At 39.2% G+C, this 22,075-nt stretch overlaps 2 protein-coding genes across 2 annotated transcripts; both read right to left on the bottom strand.

The window, feature by feature from the left end:
- Nucleotides 1–3,843: 3,843 nt before the first annotated feature.
- On the bottom strand, nt 3,844–6,968 carry LOC308406262 (endonuclease domain-containing 1 protein-like). The gene is made up of 3 exons (XM_080897168.1): nt 6,920–6,968; nt 5,474–5,806; nt 3,844–4,518 (listed from the first exon to the last, which is right to left on the bottom strand). Exons 1-3 carry the CDS (start codon nt 6,965–6,967, stop codon nt 4,375–4,377), a joined length of 525 nt encoding a protein of 174 aa, XP_080753294.1. The 5' UTR covers nt 6,968; the 3' UTR covers nt 3,844–4,374.
- Nucleotides 6,969–10,521: 3,553 nt separating this feature from the next.
- On the bottom strand, nt 10,522–21,106 carry LOC308408304 (sialoadhesin-like; the record flags this gene model as incomplete). The annotated part of the gene is made up of 5 exons (XM_080900507.1): nt 10,522–10,650; nt 11,927–12,190; nt 12,271–12,537; nt 20,501–20,764; nt 20,845–21,106. The coding sequence occupies 5 exons, from the start codon at nt 21,104–21,106 to the stop codon at nt 10,544–10,546; spliced, it is 1,164 nt and encodes a 387-aa protein (XP_080756633.1). The 3' UTR covers nt 10,522–10,543.
- Nucleotides 21,107–22,075: the final 969 nt, after the last annotated feature.

Below are 22,075 nucleotides of genomic sequence, written 5' to 3'. Positions count from 1 at the left end.
CCCTGGAATGTGCAGTTTTGTCTCACAGCAAAATGCCACAGATGCCACAAGCAATGAGGGAGCGTGCAATTGGCATGCCGACAGCAGGAATGTCAACCAGATCTGTCGCCCGTGCATTGAATGTTCATTTCTCAACCATAAGCCGTCTCCACAGGCGTTTCAGAGAATATGGCAGCACATCCAACCGGCCTCACAACCGCAGACCTCGTGTAACCACACCAGCCCAGGACCTCCACATCCAGCAGGTTCACCTCCAAGATCGTCTGAGACCAGCCACCCAGACAGCTGCTGGAACAATTGGTTTGCACAACCAAACAATTTCTGCACAAACTGTCAGAAACCGTCTCAGGGACACTCAACTGCATGCCCGTCGTCCTCATCGGGGTCTTGACCTGACTCCAGCTCGTCGCCGTAACAGACTTGTGTGGGCAAATGCTCACATTCGATGGCGTCTGGCACGTTGGAGAGGTGTGCGCTTCACGGATGAATCATGGTTCACATTGTTCAGGGCAGATGGCAGCTGAGAATGTCCCAGTTCTTGCATGGCCGGCATACTCACCGGACATGTCACCCATTGAGCATGTTCGGGATGTGCTTGACCGGCGTATACGACAGCGTGTACCAGTTCCCACGAATATCCAACAACCTCGCACAGCCATTGAAGTGGAGTGGACCAACATTCCACAGGCCACAATTGACAATCTGATAGACTCCATGCGACGATGTGTTGCACTGCATGAGGCAAATGGTGGTCACACCAGATACTGACCGGTTCTGGGTCCCCAGACCCCCAATAGCGCAAAAAAACTGCACATTCCAGGGTGACCTTTTGTTGTGGGCAGTCTGAGGTACACCTGTGCACTACTCATGATGTCAGATCAGCATCCTGATGTGGCACACCTGTGAGGTGGGATGGATTATCTCAATATAGCAGATGTGCCCACTACCACACATTTGGACTGATTTGTGACCACTGTTTGGGAGGGATGGTTATATTGTGTATCTGGAATGAATTTTAGGTCTCTACGTCCATCCCATGGGGAATGGGAGCAGTAACAAAGGTGTTGCGTTTATATTTTTGTTGAGTGTAAAAATTAATAAAAAAAAAAATACAAAGCTTCAAAAACCTCTGAATTGAGATAAACTGATATGACTCAGTGCCACTGAGGACACAAAGGTTACATGAGCAATAACCTTACTTGGATATTAGCAATTTATTGATTATAAATAGGCGATCTTACCTTGAAGTTCAAATCTGACTGACTCAAATTCTAAATTGAATACATCTCACTGTAGTGAAAACTTTTTTATAACACATAGTTGAATGTGTGACATGGTTAGGTTTACATCTTGGGATCATTATTATTATTATTAATGTCATTATTATTGTTATCCTGAGTTACAGGGTAACAATAATGTTGATTACCTAAAGGAAACACTTCCTTTTGTCACCTGTCAGCAGTGTAAACATGCTGTGATACCCTGAGTTACAGTCAGAGGGCTTCATCGTACACTTATGTGCACCCCTGTCTATGAGGGTTGACACACTGCAATCTGCATACAGGAGGGCTGGCAAAGATCTCCAGCTAGCCAATCGTGAAGAGAAAAGCTTTCTCACTCCCTCCGAGGCCCAGGGCCATAACAATTATCATTATTATTATTATCATCATCATCATCATCCAAGTTTGAATGGTGATTACCTAAAAAATGAGTGAGCATTTTAAAAAAAAAAATTAAAAAAAAATGAGTGAGCACTGAGAAACATTTCTTTTTGTAACCTGTCAACAATGTAAACATGCTGATACCCTGAGTTACAGGCAGAGGGCTTCATCGTACACTGAAAGTTATTTTAAATTATTCCTGAAAAGTTAGTTTTGAACAGACATTGGGCTGCAAATAAAGGCAGCACCGGTGTAACTTAATAGTCATTCACACATTTATCCTCTATACGAGTTTGATCCTTTTTGATTTCTTATAAAAATACTTCACCCAGATTTAAAATGATGCCTTTTTAAAACCTAAAGTGTATTTTCCTACAAAAAACACAAAATGCACTCTGTGATGCTCCAGTTGTAATTTATTAGAACCACAATAACATATTAAATGGTTTACAAAGCACTATAGAGAGTAGTTACAGTCATATAGTTTAGCATGGGCTGCATGATGTTATGGTGATTAGCACCACGGCCTCACAGGAAGACGGTCCTGGGTGTGAATCCATCAGTTTCCTGGTCTTCGGTGTGAAGATTGTATCTTCTCACAGTGCTGGTGTTGGTTCTCTCCAGGTACTCCAGCTTCCACCCACAGTTCAATGATGTGCTGGGTTATATGGTTATTCTCAGATCTGTCTCTCAACAGTTCTGGCAATTTGTCCATAACTCCTCTCACCCTTTGACAGCTGGGATAGCCTCCAGCTATCTCAACCAGTTGTTGAGTTGTAGCTGGTACTACAACTCAGTACTTCAACAAATACTTCTCTTTTCTCTATAGCTGTTGGTGAACACATCATTAAACATTTTTTTCTGTATACCAGCACATCACAGTGTGTGTAAATATTGTCTCAAATCGTCCTTGCTTTTGCTATTTGATACATTTCTGACATTTTCAACCAAGAGATGATCTCAAAGCAGTTTATGTTGGTAACACCACTTATTTTGAGTATGAGTACATCTGCACCCAGTGTAACAATCACAATGGTGGCTGAACTCTGACTGTGAGGAAAAGAGAAAAAAATAACAGCACTGGCAGATAAAATACCCCAAATGCAGGAAGAATAAATGTCAAAAAACACAAAAACAAAGAAAGTAAATCTGATAAAGCACAAGAATCAATCAGGCACTCAGGAAGGAAAATAAAGGCATGAAATCAAGGCACATGATTCAGGTAAATTACCAAAACTATACGGTCATTATAAACACAGGAAAGAATAAACATGGAGATTACAAAGCAGGAACCACAGCTTAACAAATCCTTCATGCGATTCCCGAACCAAAAACATCATTATTCATTTAATCACATCTGTAGCTTTTACTTCATTATCATCTCAGGCATGAATAGTAGATAAATAAATGTGGTTTAAATCAGACATTTATAATTAAAATGTAATATAATTGCTAATTTTAAAACCATGCTTAGTTTCCCTTTATGCATGAGAAATGCTTTATGTATATCTTTGCCAAAAAGATATAATCCAACTTGTTTTATTTTTAATTGTTTTGTAAATTGCAGTGTTGATGTTGTTTATTCAGCCAAGAATTTTGATTGCAAGCTTCCTTTATGAAGCATCAATAATATTTGCATTGTGATGTGGTCTGTGGCACCTGTCTGATAGAGAACAATGTTTAGAGAGACTCTGGTAAGAAAACATCAGCATGAAATAATCAATAAAAATGACTAGGAGGAAAAACTGATGATGCCCTTTCATTTCACAATAATGATGTAAACTTTTGAATGTACTTTTTTCAGTCATTTCAAAGTCAATCATACAGTTCCTTATTATTTATTCTTTTAATATGATCGTGTTTTTTAACTTTTCCAAATCACTTTTCGATTAACCCCGGCTTCTCATATGGTGCTTACAGGTAGTTTTCTAAAAGAAAAAAAATTGCTTTGAATCAGAATTCTCATCTTTAGTCTGTTGCCTTATAAGGAATCTCATCACTCTCATGTGTCAAAAGGTTTTACTCTAAACCTTTTGACACATGTGCTAGAAATCTGGACAGATGCAGCAGCAGAAACACTGGCTGTAGTACCCAGAGGGCCAGTTGTTGGATTGCCAGATGTGGTACTGTAATTTGGAACTGTGCAGGAAAGTGAGACAGATGTTCCAGGTGATGAGAAAGATTTGGAGCTGGGAGGGATTGGTGAATTACATGTGGAAGAAGAAGACTGAAGGGGTGGGGGTGGTTGTAGGACGAGTAGATGTACTCTTCTTTCTGTTTCACTTTTGTCGGCATTGGGCTTTGCAGGGACTTTCTGAGTAAAGCTCAGTGGCACTTTTGCCATTACGGCATTGTGGTCCAGGAAATGCTTCAATTTTCAGCTTTGTGTGGAGTTCTGCCAAGGTCTTGGTCTGCAGATATTTTGGGCCATCATCTGTGTTCTCACCCCAGTGTGCACTCGCCAACCAGCTCTCCTTACTTTGACTGTAACAGCAGAATGCCGACCACAGCACTGAAGGTATATTTATCCTTTGGTTGAGTGGGTTTTCATTGCCGGGCTGTGCTCCGATCACTACAAAGCCTTGTCTTTGGTTATTGTTTTTAATGCAGTAATTATCCAGAATGCATTTAACACATCTCTCCATCAAGTTCCACCTACCATTGTTAAATAGTCTTCTTTGTGGAACAGCATTAGTCAGGGTATATGTAGAGTTTATGTCACCTTCCTATAAGAGCTTGGAAATAAATGCCCTCTGTCAAACTCTGTCTGTTTGTAATCATTAGTTCCAGCCTGGTGGTCGTAGGTGATTTTCTTGTCTGCTGGTGTCATATTGGCATCACCAGTTTGGTTTTCAAGCTATAAAAGTGAAAATGATATATTAGTGATCCATGCATGGCTGCTGCAAAGTCGACTAAATGTACATTTACTAATTGGTTGATCAAAGTTGTATTATTTAAACATAATAACAGCCCTCTTAAGTTGTGAGCTTTACATATTTTAATGCTACCATTTAAAAAGGCAAACTTTAACTGACAAGACTGCTGTTACATAGGAAATATACAGACGTGTCCTATATCAGAAAAAATGGAAAATCTTTGTAGCGTCATCAACATATAAATGGGATCACTGAATATAAGTAATAAGTTAAAGCAGTAATACTTTATAATAATCTCGGACTATTCAGCATTAGTGAGGTATTAGTAAATGTTTCATTCATCATTTTTAAAGGATTACTCCTCCATAGTACGTAATTTGTAATTGCAGTCTTGAAATACTTTCATTTTGTTCTATAAATGCTTTATGTGGCAAAAATGCTCTACACATTAAATGCAGTCAAAGTACTGAACTAAAGGTTAATAACTGATTGAAGTAACCATGAATTACAGTATGAAATAAGTGTTAATAAAACCTTTATTAGATCGCTCACAAACAATGTGCTCATATCTTAATCGTTACGTATATAAATGTCAATGAAACTACTTTGTTAATCACTTATTCAGCCTCTCTAAATGTTACCATGAACGTGTTATACATGAGTTTATTAATTAAGAGAAAAATGTCTTACTCACTAATAGCATGACATTATTATAAAGTGTTACCATAAAAGTTACTTTTGTAGTTCACTGGAGTGCTTTAGTTGCAATAGCAGTAGCACAGCACTGTGGGTAGTTGGTTTAATTTTAGTGGTATACTAAGATTCACAGTAATAAATGTGGTAAGTATTATCATCACGTAGCACTGCATTATGAACATATTTTATTAAAGCTTAAAAAGATGTATTAAATCAGATGGCTGTTACTTATAATGATACCTGTGGTTCAATCTTCCAACGACTTCCCTTTCCCTCGCCTCCACCTCTGTACTCTGCAGCAGAAAAAACTGGAATCCTGTTCTTGGTGTCGTACAGCGTCACAAACCTCCTGATGTCTGTCAAAGTCTGGCAGATCACTTTGTATCTGTTCTGGTCCTTGATGTTCCCTTCCTCCAAAATATCTGGGATGTTTGGTGGAGTTTTCTCAAGAAAAGACTCATTACATTGTGCCACTGATGCCACCACTGCAGTTTCAGTGGGAACGATGGACAGAAGGAGCAGAGTAGTGAGAGGCAGGAGGTGCTGCATCATCAATGATATCATCAGTGAGCCCTGTGTCATCGGGTTAGAGAAAAACAAAGACAGATATTACATTAAACAAACTTCCTCATTCCCTGATATATACATATACGTGCATAATAACCCATAAGAGCCCAGACCTATTTTTACAGTCAGGAAAACTGTGGGAGAGTCAATGTTCAAACTTTAATAGAAACTTCCCTCAATGTGTAAAGTAGCAGTGTCACCTGTGTGACTGTGGGTTCTTAGGATGAAGGTTTCAAATTATGAGCTACGTTTATGTCCAAGTGTCTATTCTAGGATTCCAGTGTCATTGACGTGAATTCATTTCATCACAGAGAGAGAATCTGATAGCTTTTGTTTTTAAGATATTAATAAAAGCTTTTAGAGTTAATCCGAGGTCAACCAGCTCCTCTCTTTACTGTGAAAAGGTTATAAAACATAAACCAGTATAGGATATTATTTTTTTATCATGGCCACATTCTTAAAAGTAAAAAAAAATAGGTTAATATATAATATTTAAAATAAACTATCCATTCTGTGAACACTGAACCCCACCCACTCTTCACACTTTAACACACACGTTAACAAAGGAAGCACAGTCAGAAGTCAGTTGGATTAAACTGACAGAAACTCAAGCAGTTTTTCATCATCTACAGGAAAACACAAAGTGAGCCAGACAATAACTAAAACATGATTCAATAAGGCTTTTAGATATTCTGACTTGCTTCAAAACAGTCGTTCTCAGCTTTTCTCATTTAAATATCACCACTGCACAAACAGCACACTCTTAGACAGAATTTCCTGTTTCATCTTATGTTTGTTTTTGTTTGTTTTTTGCTGACAAGAGATAGGAGCAGGACTGTAGCTAACATACTGAAACATACATGTGCCACGTGTTCTCAGAGGTGATGAATACATTTTACAAAACACAGGTGAAGACATTCACAGAGAAGAAAGAAAGCTAACCTTCGAAGTAAAACAGGAAAGCTGAATCAGGAATCCAGAACTTTGAAACTTGAAACAACAGAACAAGAAAACCGAACAGAGACTGAAGCTCGACTATATTCAGTTAGAATCCTTTTCAATCACACAAATTACAAATTAAAAGATGAATAAAGTAGGGATAAGTGGAGAAGTTCTTACCTCCAATGATCTGTGAAAACCAGCAAAATGACCTTGTAACAGGTTCATACAGCAGAGGAAACAAGACAGCTAGTGAGGACCTGGACTGCCTTCCTCACATATAAACTGAGCAAAAGAGGAAGTGTAGTTTTGGTGTTCTTCAGTGCGGAAACGCTTCGTAAGTTTTCTCAGAACCCAACCAAACATGTTTTACATGCATCATTTTCCACATTAAAGTGACTTCAGCTTTTATTTGAGTTCTTTCTAAGAAGCAAAGTGTATTTCATGAAAAAGCAATGTTACTGCAATAAATAACACATCATCAGTGTGTGAATGTGTGTGTGAATGGGTGGATGACTGGATATGTAAAGCGCTTTGGGGCGCTATATAAATACAGGCCATTTACATTTACCATCATTTTATATTTAAAAAAACATTAAATAATAAATGAGTATATTTATAATATAATATAACACAGCTTATGAAAGGTATTACATTCATATGCAGTAGATGCTAATCTGAAAGTGCTGCTGAGTCTGCAAGTGCTCGACTTACATGTTTTTTGTGTTTGTTTGTTTTTTCATTTTGTGTGTTTTAGGTTGTTAATGCTGTTAGTACATTAGCAAGTAAAGCAAAGGATCTGTTGTTAACTTCAACTTTAATAGCGTTTATTAATAAACATATTCACTGTTTTCTGAAGTAAAACTTTCGATCCTCAAAGAAAACAAAAAAAAGACAACTTTCTCACTTCAGCAGGTCTAACATCATTTGGTGCTCGTCTTTTCGAGAACAGTCTTCAGATGGACTTTGTTATCACAAAAACAACATGAAACAACAAAACAACAGGGACAAAAACTTTTTTTCTGACGAAACTATTCAAAGAGGAAGATGCTGAGGCTAAGATAAAGTTACATGAAACCTAAATTACTGTGTCATTCTTCACAAGAAATTAAACCAAATGAAACTAAACATATATCTCAAACTGTTGATTGTAACATAAAGAGGAAGGACAAATTAATGGAAAACCTGAAGCCTTCTCTTCGACAATGCTCAGTCAAGTCTGTCTACAGTTTTATTTTGCGTTGTGTGTTTTGGTGAAATAAATAAATAGCCTAAGCTCAAATACAACACAACATAATATAAAGAATACAAGATACAGTAACTATAACTGTACAAAGGCATACAAAAAGAGCAGTTACACATTAACTTGACTTGCCATGACTTACAACAACTAAGGATACAAAGGTTACATGAGCAATAATCTAACTTGGAATTTGAGCAGTTTAATGATTAGAAATGAATGTTTGTAACCTTGAAGATCAGATCTGACTGACTCAAATTATAATTTGAATGCATCTCACTATAGTGAAAGCTTTTATGCAACACATAGTTGAATGTGTGACATGGGTAGGTTTACATCTTGGGATTTTTATTATTATCATTGTTGTTGTTGTTGTTGTTACGATCCCCTCTACTAGGGAGGCGTAACATACACGAGCCCTCACACAAGAAACTGAGTAAAACAAAAAACCGACAGGGCTTTTTCAACAGACCACTTTACATGAAGGCATTAACACAGACAATAGTAAAAGCTAAGAGTTAACTGAGGCAAGCTAGCATCACAAAACTCTAATCAAGTTAAGTTCAACCAGGCACCGAGGTTAACAAACAAAATTCAATGCCATGAACAGAGTTGAGTGATCAAAGTTCAAAGAGGGAGGCAAGAAGGAAGCATGTTCAGTCCTAAGCAGCAGACACAGAGCCACAGGTGCATACAATCAACCACTCATTGCTTCCTGGAGCACCACCGGATCCCAGGCAGTCAAGTGTCTATTAGCAGGGCTGCACATAAGTGGTCCGCAGGTGCGCATGCGCTGTCAAAATAAAAGACGCACACCAGATAAGAAGTTGCAATGTGTGTTTGCGTCCATATAAAAAGCACTGTTTTTGTCCGCTAGAGTGGGATTTTCACGGCATATTCTGCACCACATCTGTGCGTTCATCATTTGTTTGAAGCCAGCTCACCTCCTGCAACCACTTTTCCGAGAATACGTGCTTCTTTTGTGGTTCGGACTCCTTCTGACATTTCTTTGGAGGTGGAGGAACACCAAAGTAATTGCTTAAAGGAGCTTCTTGACATCTTTAAGAGTTTTAAACAAACGTCTGTCCTCCTCCAGAAAATCTTATGTACGTAAACGTGCGTTGCAACTTATTATTTGTTGCGCGTCTTTTATTTTGACAGCGCATGCGCACCTGCGGACCACTTATGTGCAGCCCTGTCTATGAGGGTTGACACACTGCAAACTGCATACAGGAGGGCTGGCACAGATCTCCAGCTAGCCAATCATTATTGAGTCCTGGCACTATTGGATTTGCTTGAAGAGAAAAGCGGTCTCACTCCCTCAAGGCCCAGGGCCATAACAATTATTATTATTATTATTATCACCCAAGTTTGAATGGTGATTACCTAAAAAATGAGTGAGCACTGAGAAACATTTCTTTTTGTCACCTGTCAACAATGTAAACATGCTGATACCCTGAGTTACAGGCAGAGAGCTTCATCGTACACTGAAAGTTATTTTAAATTATTCCTGAAAAGTTAGCTTTGAACAGACATTTGGCTGCAAATCAAGGCAGCATCTATGTAACTTAATAGTCATTAAAACATTTATCCTCTATATGAGTTTGATCCTTTTTGATTTCTTATAAAAAACACTTCACCCAGATGTAAAATGATGCCTTTTTAAAACCTAAAGTGTATTTTCCTACAGAAAACACAAAATGCACTCTGTGATGCTCCAGTTGTCATTTATTAGAACCACAATAACATATTAAATGTTTTACAAAACACTATAGAGGGTAGTTACTGTCATATAATTTAACATGGGCTGCATGATGATACGGTGATTAGCACCACGGCCTCACAGGAAGACGGTCCTGGGTGTGAATCCATCAGTTTCCTGGTCTTCGGTATGAAGATTGTATCTTCTCACAGTGCTGGTGTTGGTTCTCTCCAGGTACTCCAGTTGTCATTTATTAGAACCATATTAATGTGTTAAATGGTTTACAAAACACTATAGAGGGTAGTTACAGTCATATAGTAACAAGGACGGCATAATGATATGGTTTTCTCACCACGGCCCCACAGGAAAATGGTCCTGGGTGTGAATCCATCAGTTGCCTGGTGTTCTAAGTGGAGTTTGCATCTTCTCCCAGTGGGTTTTCCAGCTTCCACCCACAATTCAAAGATATGCTAGGTTACTTGGTTGTTCTCAGATCTGTATCTCACCAGTTCTGGCAATTTGTCCATAGCTCCTCTCACCCTATGACAGCTGGGATAGGCTCCAGCTCTAGCTCAGCTGCAAAAACTGATGGCTGGATGGTTAAATACTTGTCTTATGAGTACATGTTTAACACCATTACATACACAGACTCCATAGCTGTTGGTGAACGCATCCTTAAACATTTTTACTGCATCTTATCTCAGATGTTCCTAAATTCTTTGTTGCGATTAATTTCCAGCATTTTCAAATAAAAAGCGAAACATCATGGCTGTACAAATATAAAGATATATTTCAATATATGAGGGCAATGATATGAAAGAGGTCACATCACACTCATTTTCTCAGGTTTTCTACCATTAGCTCAGCGTATGAGTACATTTGCACCCAGTGTAATAATCACAGTGTAGAAGAGTTTCACCAGAATAGCACCAATCAGTCCAGGCACAGATACTGATGGCTGAGCTCTGACTGTAAGGAAGACAGAACAAAATAACAGAGTTGGCATAGAAAGTACCAAAAATACAGGCAGAATAAATGGCTGAAAGGCAACAATAAAGGAAGGAAATCAAACAATACACAGTAGAATCAATTAAGTAACCGACAGGGAAAGCCAAAGCAGAAATACAGGGCACAGGAGCTTAAAAGCTCTTGGACTTTATATATGTATTTCTCATATTTACCTTCTAATTAAGTATGTGCAGATGAGATGTGTGAATCAGTACTGCACAGGCAGTATAAAAGATGGATACAGCCTCAAGGTCTAATATGCAAGTATGTTAAACCTTCATTCTTTTAATGGCCAGCAGGTGGAGACTCCTGTGACTGGAAAGAGACTTCCAATGCTATAGAAAGTCTAGGGGACGTTCCCTCACTCTGTGACCTCTTTAAACCTTTTTCTGTTGACTTGCTTGGCTCAGCCACGAATTTCTAGTCATAATAAATAAAATATGAAGTTCCTTTAGTAAATTATGGCCTTTATTGAAATCAGAATGAAGGATTATCCAAGTAATGCTCACTCATGAATTAATTACCAGTCATAAGTTCTTGAACAATGAATGTGCATTGGACACCTCTTCCCTTATCATGTCCATTTCAAAGTGGTAAAGCACTCAATTTGAGGTTTCATAAGAGTACTTCACTAAGTAATGAGTGGTGCAGAATGGCTACATCCACTTTTTATACTGTTTATATTTTTTTGACCATGCAATGTGCATGTGGACACACTGAAAATGTGTGACTGCATTTTAAATAGTTCCAATTCAGCATTCAATACAGCGCCAAATCACAACAACAGCTACCTAAAAGCATTTTATATTGTAAGGCAAAGACCCTACAATAATACAAAGAAAACAGTGAAAACCCCAACAATCATATGACCCCCTATGAGCAAGCACTTTGGCGACAGAGGGAGAGAAAAACTTTATTTTAACAGGAAGAAACATCCAGCAGAACCATGCTCAGGGAGGGGCGGGGCCATCTGCTGTCTGTTGTGACCATTTGGGGTGAGGGGAGGAAGACAGGACTGCCTCAATAAGGAATTTATGCTTCAGTTGGAAAATAACAAAATCTTTTGAATATATGTCAATCAATCCTCAGTGGCTAGTTTAAATAGGTGAAATTAGTCAATGCATTGCTTTTGGAGCACAATGAATATGTCAAAGGACAGACTGGGTGTATTTTATTGATTATGTATCATGTCTACCACATTTCTCCTCAAAACAGATGTCTTGTTGCCTGAACCCACCTTTGCCTTTGACAGCCATCCAACTCTGTGCTGACTGTCCTTTTGTTGGGTGTTCACACTTGTAGAAACCTTCATCAGATAAGGACACAGCTGAGAAAGTGAGGTTTCCTGCAGGCTGAGTACTGATTAAATGTCCGTCTTTGTAGAAGTTAGCAGAGAAATTAGAAGTCGCCTTGCTCTCTTCATCGTACTTGTAATAGCAGAGAAGTATCACTGTTTCATCTTCTGTCACAGGAAGCGCAGGGCTTTCCAGGATGACTCCATCTGAAAATCAAACCGTGCTATGACTCCTCAGCTGTATATCAGATAAAAAGTCTAAAACATCAAATAACAAAGAGCATTACATTTGACTGTGATGTTGATAGTCTCACTGCATTCCCCTCGATCAGACTCACACCAGTATGTTCCAGTGTCTGATGCATAGGTGTCCACAACAGTGCATGACGTCTGATTTGACACTCCCCAACCCGAGATACATGACTCAGCAGTTTTAGAGGAGGTGTTTCTCTTCAGAGTCCAATTTCCAGAGTTGTCTGTCCCTTCACAGCTCAGCGTGATCGTCTCGTACCAAAAGAACTGTGATCGGTCAGGATGGATGCTTAGCATAGCAGCTGGGGTTCGAAACATGAAATAAAAAGAAGAGGAAAAAAGCATCAGGCTGAGTTTTGGTCCTTTTAAAACATGCAAGTCTGCAGACTTGTGGTAAGCCCCAGACACACAGGTCTGGAGACCCCATGGCAAGCATTGGTTGATAGAGAAAAACATGTTCTTCAACATTAAACCACCTAGTGAATGACAACTGTTGCGAAATCAGTTTTACCCCGGTTCTTTTTATTCCTCGAGCATCCAGAGACGGACTCAGTAGTCATTTTCACAAAAACTTTACTCATCTTTATTTATCCTCATTTAAGCATGCATTCTTCTAGAAGGGAAGACTTGCCAGGCCGGTGCCCCTCTCCAAAATCTTCACTCATGATCTTTCACTCTGTGAAACACAGTTTTGTAGGAGCGACCCTATCATAAAACCCCCCACGGTGTGCTGCAAACTCTGTGTCTGTGTCTATGTGCACGAGCACGTGAATGCCTGTGTGTGCACGTATCCGTGTGTGTGTAAGTGCACGTGAGTGAGTGTATGCGTGTACCTGTGTGTATGTGTGAGTGCACGTGAGTGAGTGTGCGTGTGGATGTGTGTGCGTAACAGTTAAAACACTATGTGCGTATATCTCTATGTACGTACCTTCCTGAGGGTCATAAAAGTCCACCTCCCTTCCAAACCAAAGTTATTTAGTTACAAACTTTGGGACTCCCACCCAGGCATGCCCTGAGGAATTTCCACTCAGCATTTGTCTTACTTACACAGTTCAACTGGGGGAGGGTCTCCTAAAATCTACTCCTAAGTTCATGACACAGTCCGGCCTTTATTTATATCCAAGGCAGTGTCAGTGTCTCACAATTCTATTACCTATCTAACACATTCCTAAACTCTAAAATAAGCTAAACATTCCTACACAACCTGATTTTCAGTTATTTCAGAGCCATTGCTAAAAGTTTGATTTCCAAGCAATTTTACTCTGTTTTGTACATTTGATAGAATAGAATAGAATAGAATAGAATTCAACTTTATTGTCATTGCTAATGCACAGGTACAGGGCAACGAAATGCAGTTTGCATCCATCCAGAAGTGCTTTAGTGATATAGGTATATTACAATATATATTAGCAATAGTATAGATATGTAAGTATATTACAGAAATGGGTCTATTATGGTATGTTATAATGTACACGGTATGAAGTATGTTGTGAATATAGATAATACATTTCCTAACAGTGCATTAAACTGTACCCTTCCCTTCTTTTTCAGTTCAATTTCAGCTCTATTGAAACTGGCTTGCAGCTGTTTTTACCATGAGACATGAAGACAGGACAAAACTGCCCACAACTGCCAAGCCTGGAGGCCCTCTGGTGACCTCAAACAGGAAAAAGAAAACCAGGTTTCTGAAAATGTCACAGCACACAAACCAGAGAGGTGCTCATCTAACAAGGCAAACTGAAAACAATCTTGAGTGCGTATATAATATGTTCATGGTTTAGTGTTCTGATGTGTTTCCTTCATCTAACTGTTTTAATGCTCATGGACAAAAAAAATGATCAGAAATCCACAAAAGATTAAGACCATATCACCGCATCATATCAATCTATTACTTGTAAGTCCATGACATCTGTGTATAAAATAATAATAACAATGATAATAATAGGAACGTCTCAAATTAAGACATGGACCAAAGCAAAGGCCACAGATGGAGTACACCTACAAGAGTGCACACTGTTTGAGGTTAATGACAGAGGGGGTTTGGACTCTGTTACTGAGTGAACAGAGCGTTGGAAACTCTTACGTATTAAGAGACTCTGCTCTGTTTGTGTGATCTGCTACTTCTTGGCTGAGTTGCTGTTGTTCCACTTCGTAATAATATCACTTTCAGTTGATCATGGAATATCTAGGAGGGAAGAAATTCCACGAATGGACTTTAGTCATACCACGCTCAGTGTTTCAGTGACCTCTTTAGAACGACCCAATCTTTTGTAAGTGTTTGTAATGGCGGACTGAAAGGGTGCTCAGTTTTATACAGCTGTGTAAATGCAACGTAAAACACCTGTATTCAAAGATTAACAGCTGTGGGCCAATACTGTCGTCCATATAACATACGATCGCTAGGCAACTGTTTTACTACTGCCAGCTTGAGCTTGTAGGGCGATGCTTCAGTTTATCCATTTAAGCTCCATGCAGGCAAATGATTACACAAAACATCATCCTGTCCCTCCTGTATATCACCAGTATGTTGGAAAGCAGCAACATTTTAATCTCGTGTAGAGGCTAGAATACATTAAACAGAGTCTAATTAAAGCTGAAATGGCAGATACAGAATGAAAACATTTGGCCTCCAGACCTTGTGTGGACCTTTTACTTTGTGGACCTTTTAACACCCGTCTCGTCTCTCTCTATGGACATTTCCCTCAAGAACTGAAAGAAACCCCTGTGCTTTTACCAAGACCCCTCAGTGCGTACCTTAACTCATGTGTAAATAAAGATTATAATACTTTGATGCAACTCTCTATCAGCTCAGCATTTGGGTCTGTTTTTGCTTACTGGCCTTACAGTCTTGAAAACTATTACATGCCTACCTTCATTGTAGTAGGATTTCAGAAATGTAGAGCAATTTTAACCCTCACATGCACACACTCACACATACACACAAACACACACACTCACACAAACATAGAGTGCATAATTAGTTTTATTTCTTAAACTATTTACTCTGTTTAGTTATACATTTGATAATATATTTCCTAACAGTGCATTAAACTGTACCCTTCCCTTCTTTTTCAGTTCAATTTCAACTCTATTGAAACTGGTTTCCAGCTGTTTTTACCATGAGACATGAAGACAGGACAAAACTGCCCACAACTGCCAAGCCTGGAGGCCCTCTGGTGACCTCAAACAGGAAATAGAAAACCAGGTTTTTGAAAACAATCTTTGGTGTATCTATAACGCGTTCATGGCATGCCTGATGCACTGGGATCCAGATACACTTGAGTCCTAATTATAGTCAATTCAGTTAAGTCAAGACAAAATCTTCAAGATTACTCCATCAAAGTAACAATTGATATTGATGTCTCTAATAATAAGAAAAATTCATGATCTCTGGAAGATGACTGTACTTCAACAGAGTGCAACAAAGCTGCGTCTCTATGCTGAGACCGTTGAAGTCCTGTGTAGATGAGCAGACATTTCCTCTCCAGTTTCCTTCATCTAACAATTTTACTGTTTGTGAACAAAACAATAACCAGAAATCCACATGAACGTGAACACCAAATCTCCACATAACATCATTCTGTTGTTGAACTAGTGGCAGAAAATAAAAAAAAAATAAAAAATAAATGAATAAACCGCTATTTGGAAAAAGGTTTTGTATTTAATCCAAATCATCTAAAAATTTAAAATCTTCCAAAAAACAAACACACAAAAAAATGTCCAGAACTTTATTTTTCTTGGTCTCAGAAGGATTTTCACAACAACACCCTTGTGATGCTTGATAATATAGAGACCCTACGATATTAGTAAGTGAATTCCAAATACCTTAAAATCTCCTTTGTGCAAGTACTTTAAGGTTAAAGTGGGAAGAAAGAAGTCCCTTTTACAAGAGACAATATAACTCAAGGGTGTTAAAATATATAATTATGTTGTTTTCACGATATACATAATGAATAGTGTGTTTATCTTGGCATTGGTACCATTGTTGGCAGATCACAGAGAGTCCACGCAGGTTGCAAAAAGGAACTAACCGGACTTTGTCCACTGCTGATATGTTGACATGTTGCAGTAGGAAAACCATTTGTGTACTTTGCCAACTTGGGTTTGTAGTGCGACGCTTCTGTTTAACAATTTAAGCTCGCAGCACAGTAAAATTATCATGCAAAACATCATTCTGTCCATGCAATATATCACGAGTATGTCTGAAAACAGCAACGTGGAAGTGAGTAAATGAAAGTGAAATTAAAAAACAGCAAATCACATTTTTAGGTTGTGAAGAGCCGAACATAAATCAAAACCTAATAACTCTGGAAAAAATGGGAGAAATTTAAAGCAGAATGTGTGAGGAAGCAGCCTCTCATCAAGTTGTACTTTGTAGGACAAAGAAGTAATCGTATTTTCTTTGCGATCTTTGGAGAAACATACACCTAATAAAACCTTCAAATGTCCTGCAAGCTCAGGAATTCTTTCAATTACAGCTGAATTAAAAACAACTAAAAAAGTAAAATTTACTCACAGATAATCAGACACATTGAAGAGATCTCCATTGTGCTTTGGTGCTCTTTTCTTTCTTAGAAACTTTTCAGCAGCTCTCTGACTTGCAGGAAGTTATTAGGGTCGCACAGATGATTAGGTGTTGGTGGGCTCTGCAAAAAAACCCTCATATTCCAAATGTCAGATCAACACTGTGAGCACATGCAGGGGGCTTCTATTTTCCACCCCCTGTGGTCTCTGTCTGCAGAATGCAGTGCTGTTTGGTTTCCCCCTCCAAACACTTATCCTTCTCATGAATTTACACCCCCACCATTTCACACCTACCCCTCTGAAGCGGCTTCATGCACTTGAGCATGACAGGAAATGAGACACCCTTCAGTAAGTGAAAAAAGTGTAAAGTCTCTTTTTTACACTCTTTTAGAAGTTAAAGCAAGCCTATGAAATCTTCTTTAATTGAATCCTCTTTTTGTTTTCATCAGAAGACCAAATTAATTCAATAATAATAATTTAATAATTCACAAAGACAGGGCGCCTCCAGAATGTATTTCATACGGGGCCACTAAAAATATTGTGGTCGTGCCTCCAAAACAGAATTTTAATTTTTATGTTGTTGTCAAATATAGGTAGCTTGAAAAGTATGGCAAAAAGGAGAGAGAATTATAGGTTTATATGCCTAGTTAATATCCTGCTATTAGAGCTGATATCACTGAAAATAGACACGTATGAAAACCAAATAATATTTTGAGTCATAATAATCTGTTTTAACAATAACAAGTGCATGTTTCAGCTCATTGTAGGGTGTCTTCATCTCTCTTGTGCTCTTGTGTGTGTGCGGGGGGGTGTTCATGATGGCACCGGTTCCGACATAAACGGTAGTAACCAGACCGAAAAGCAGCACACATTTCGTTGCTTTATTTCGGTGCTTTTTCTTCCTGAGCAGTGATACACTTCTAGCCAATCATTTTATGTTTCCGAAGATAGTAGGCGGGCCCAGGTACGTACGTTCTTTTAGAGCAGAGCTACAGATTAAAAATGTCCAAGGCGAAGCAGTCAAAAGTCTGGCTGTACTTCACAGCACAATATGCAAACTCAGCAGCCTGCAACAAGTGCTTTAAGCTGATACTGTGATACTGTCAAAGGAGGTAACACCTCAAATCTGATGAAACACCTGGCGATGCATAGCGGGTTTTTTTTAAAGCCGAGAAATGCGCCGTATTTGATAGCTTGCTGCGAGACCTCACACCGTGCACATCTACTGCGGGTGTGTTGCCTGTTATCGGACCCGGATTTAGCAACATCCCCCAAAAACCCGAAGAGGAGAGTCCTGGCCCCTAGCCCTGCCAGTATAGCAGAAATGATGACGGATGATGATGCAGCAGCAGCCGTTCTTCTCTGCGGGAGTAGCTTAATGTTGTTCGTGTAATTTCCGTTGAGTATGCTAACCACGTTATTACATTACTGCATGTAAGGTGAACTAGCAAACATCATCATAGCTACATGCAGCTGTCTTCTTGTTTGATGGCAGATACTCCCTTCACCCTGGCCAAAAAGGCTAAAATGACCAAAGAAAAAGTGGAAAACAGTTAAACATGAGAGGTTTTTGGACAAAGTTTGTGTTTTTTCCATTGTTTAAGCACTGCTTCCAGCCAAGAGTGATATTATATATATCCTATAGCTGCAGAAAAGGCTAACATTGTTATCTTTTTACAAAAAAAACAGCTAAACATGAGAGGTTTTTGGACAAAGTTTGTGTTTTTTCCATTGTTTAAGCACTGCTTCCAGCCAAGAGTGATATTATATATGCCCCATAACTGCAGAAAAGGCTAACATTATTATCTTTTTACAAAAAAACAGCTAAACATGAGAGGTTTTTGGACCAATTTTGTGTTCTCCATTCTTTAAGCACCGGTTTGAGCACCGTTTAAGCACCGGCACCGTTTCAAAAGTACCGATTTATTTGGCACCGGTATCGGATAAAACCTAAACAATACCCATCCCTAGTCATAAGTTCTTGAACAATGAATGTGCATTGGTAGGGATGGGTATCGAAAACCGGTTCTTGTTGAGAACCGGTTCCCACTGTTTCAATTCCTTGGAATTGTTTGCCATTTTTGCAAACGATTCCCTCATCGATTCCAGTCGCCCCGAATGACGTCACCATGTTGCGGAGCGTCATTTACCTGGCAGGAAACACGGCGCGAAAGCGGCTCAAACGCTCAAAAGTTTGGTTATACTTTATGAGAACGGATGACAACAGGGCAACTTGCAGTACTTGAAAAGTAGATATTTCATTTAAGGGAGGAAACACTGCGAATATGCAAAAGCATTTGCTCACTAAACACGCGATGACCGTAAATGAATGTCGTGTTTTTAATTCCGCTCCGGACTCGTGAATCTCAACCCAGCAGCAGCGGTAACGTTTGCACGTCCTCTCCCGTTAATGCGGCAGGTAAATAATCAACTAACAGTGCATATTATGTTAGCGCGATCTGCCTTATTACAAAACCTGCCATTACTGTGCATTTAGGTGACCATGATGAGAGAGACAGAGTCTGTCTGGCTCAGATGCTGGCAGTTCTTGCTGCAGTCTACTGGTAGCGTCTCCTTTCAGGCCAGGATAGACGAATGTCACCGAGCAGTGACTAAGTTTGTGGTAAAAGGCTGCCACAGCAGATGCCCCGATTTTCGGTAAGTGAATGTGTTTAATTGTAGGCAGGGACATTACTGGATATTCTTGTGTAATTGCTACAGAATAATTTATGTTATACTTTGTTATTGCTACAGAAGAATATTTATTTTATTATTTTACATTTACAATTTTTTTTCCTGGGGACCCTGTGACACCCCATTGAAGAGCCGTAGTCTGGATCTCTTAAGATCTCACTGCTGGGTTTGTAAGGCCATGTTACTTGTAAATTTCTATCTTGCTCAAAGAGAAGATATAAAACAAAGTTCTAAGCTAATCGACCTTAGTGTTCTCCTTTTTAAAAAAGAATCGATAAAAGAATCGATAAAGAATCGAATCATTAAACAGAATCGAAAATGGAATCGGAATCGTGAAAATCTTATCAATACCCATCCCTATGCATTGGACACCTCTTCCCTTATCATGTCCATTTCAAAGTGGTAAAGCACTAAACTTGAGGTTTCATAAGAGTACTTCACTAAGTAATGGGTGGTGCAAGAATGGCTACATCCACTTTTTATACTGTTTATATTTTTTTGACCATGCAATGTGCATGTGGATATACTGAAAATGTGTGACTGCATTTTAAATAGTTTCAATTCAGCATTCAATACAGCGCCAAATCACAACAACAGCTACCTAAAGGCATTTTATATTGTACGGCAAAGACCCTACAATAATACAAAGAAAACAGTGAAAACCCCAACAATCATATGACCCCCTATGAGCAAGCACTTTGGCGACAGAGGGAGAGAAAAACTTTATTTTAACAGGAAGAAACATCCAGCAGAACCATGCTCAGGGAGGGGCGGGGCCATCTGCTGTCTGTTGTGACCATTTGGGGTGAGGGGAGGAAGACAGGACTGCCTCAATAAGGATTTTATGCTTCAGTTGGAAAATAACAAAATCTTTTGAATATATGTCAATCAATCCTCAGTGGCTAGTTTAAATAGGTGAAATTAGTCAATGCATTGCTTTTGGAGCACAATGAATATGTCAAAGGACAGACTGGGTGTATTTTATTGATTATGTATCACGTCTACCACATTTCTCCTCAAAACAGATGTCTTGTTGCCTGAACCCACCTTTGCCTTTGACAGCCATCCAACTCTGTGCTGACTGTCCTTTTGTTGGGTGTTCACACTTGTAGAAACCTTCATCAGATAAGGACACAGCTGAGAAAGTGAGGTTTCCTGCAGGCTGAGTACTGATTAAATGTCCGTCTTTGTAGAAGTTAGCAGAGAAATTAGAAGTCGCCTTGCTCTCTTCATCGTACTTGTAATAGCAGAGAAGTATCACTGTTTCATCTTCTGTCACAGGAAGCGCAGGGCTTTCCAGGATGACTCCATCTGAAAATCAAACCGTGCTATGACTCCTCAGCTGTATATCAGATAAAAAGTCTAAAACATCAAATAACAAAGAGCATTACATTTGACTGTGATGTTGATAGTCTCACTGCATTCCCCTCGATCAGACTCACACCAGTATGTTCCAGTGTCTGATGCATAGGTGTCCACAATAGTGCATGACGTCTGATTTGACACTCCCCAACCCGAGATACATGACTCAGCAGTTTTAGAGGAGGTGTTTCTCTTCAGAGTCCAATTTCCAGAGTTGTCTGTCCCTTCACAGCTCAGCGTGATCGTCTCGTACCAAAAGAACTGAGATCGGTCAGGATGGATGCTCAGCATAGCAGCTGGGGTTCGAAACATGAAATAAAAAGAAGAGGAAAAAAGCATCAGGCTGAGATTTGGTCCTTTTAAAACATGCAAGTCTGCAGACTTGTGGTAAGCCCCAGACACACAGGTCTGGAGACCCCATGGCAAGCATTGGTTGATGGAGAAAATATTTTGGTTATTTGTCCGTCCTCCTAACCCTGTGGCCTCTGTGGTCTGAAAACAGAATACATGTGAAGAAGTCTGGTTCCCTCTCAGATCAAAGGAATTAACAATGTCGTGATTGGAGGCAATAAGACGCATGGTTCTCCTGCACGAACAGCTTTTGTTGAACTAGAGCAGCAGTGTACGTGGCTATCATCAATTTTCTCAAAACATATACACATACAGTATTCTAGCGACCTCTAGTGGTCGCCCCATGGTAGCCTTACTAGGACAACATAAACAGATTTCACAACAAACAATAGGATTTCTTTTATTCTGTTTCTGGTGTTTCCTCAAGGTCGGTTTACAAGGACTCAGAGGAAAATGGTTTAGAAGGGAATCCAGAGAAGACCACTAAACACAGTAAACAGTGCTTAATGTTGTTGAAGACATAAATAGGGATTAAACTAATAGTTAAAAGGTTAAGAGACAAAAAAAAAAGACAATTCATAAGTTATGGAATCACAGTTCAGTTCATGTTTTTAAACAAGGTAAAAAAAAAAAATGGCCACCCAAGTAATTTCTGTGTGTGTTTATCCATCCATCCATTCACTTATCCTCCTCAGGGTCAGAATTGAACTCAGAACCTCCTTGCTGTGTGGCAACAGTGCTAACCACCATGCCACCATGCTATCCTTGCGTGTTTAATATGTCTTTAATTACTGGTTCAGTGGTTTTCTCACTACACTTTGCGGCATTACTTTATGATACAACTAGGTGGTGCAAAGTGCACAGGAGAAACTCTCTTTGAGGCAAACTGTAAACAAGCTGATGATCTGT

The sequence above is a fragment of the Rhamphochromis sp. 'chilingali' genome (assembly GCF_963969265.1).
Source record: "Rhamphochromis sp. 'chilingali' genome assembly, chromosome: 1".
NCBI classification, from domain to species: domain Eukaryota; kingdom Metazoa; phylum Chordata; class Actinopteri; order Cichliformes; family Cichlidae; genus Rhamphochromis; species Rhamphochromis sp. 'chilingali'.
This window is presented reverse-complemented; position numbering and strand designations above follow the sequence as displayed.

Bases quoted from the DNA above. Each gene is read 5' to 3' on its own strand.
- LOC308406262 (XM_080897168.1), bottom strand. From the start codon at position 6,967: ATGAACCTGTTACAAGGTCATTTTGCTGGTTTTCACAGATCATTGGAG. The intron at 5,807-6,919 runs GTAAGAACTTCT...CCGATGACACAG, and splicing joins GTTTTCACAGATCATTGGAG to GGCTCACTGATGATATCATT. The intron at 4,519-5,473 runs GTATCATTATAA...TCACTTTTATAG, and splicing joins GTTGGAAGATTGAACCACAG to CTTGAAAACCAAACTGGTGA.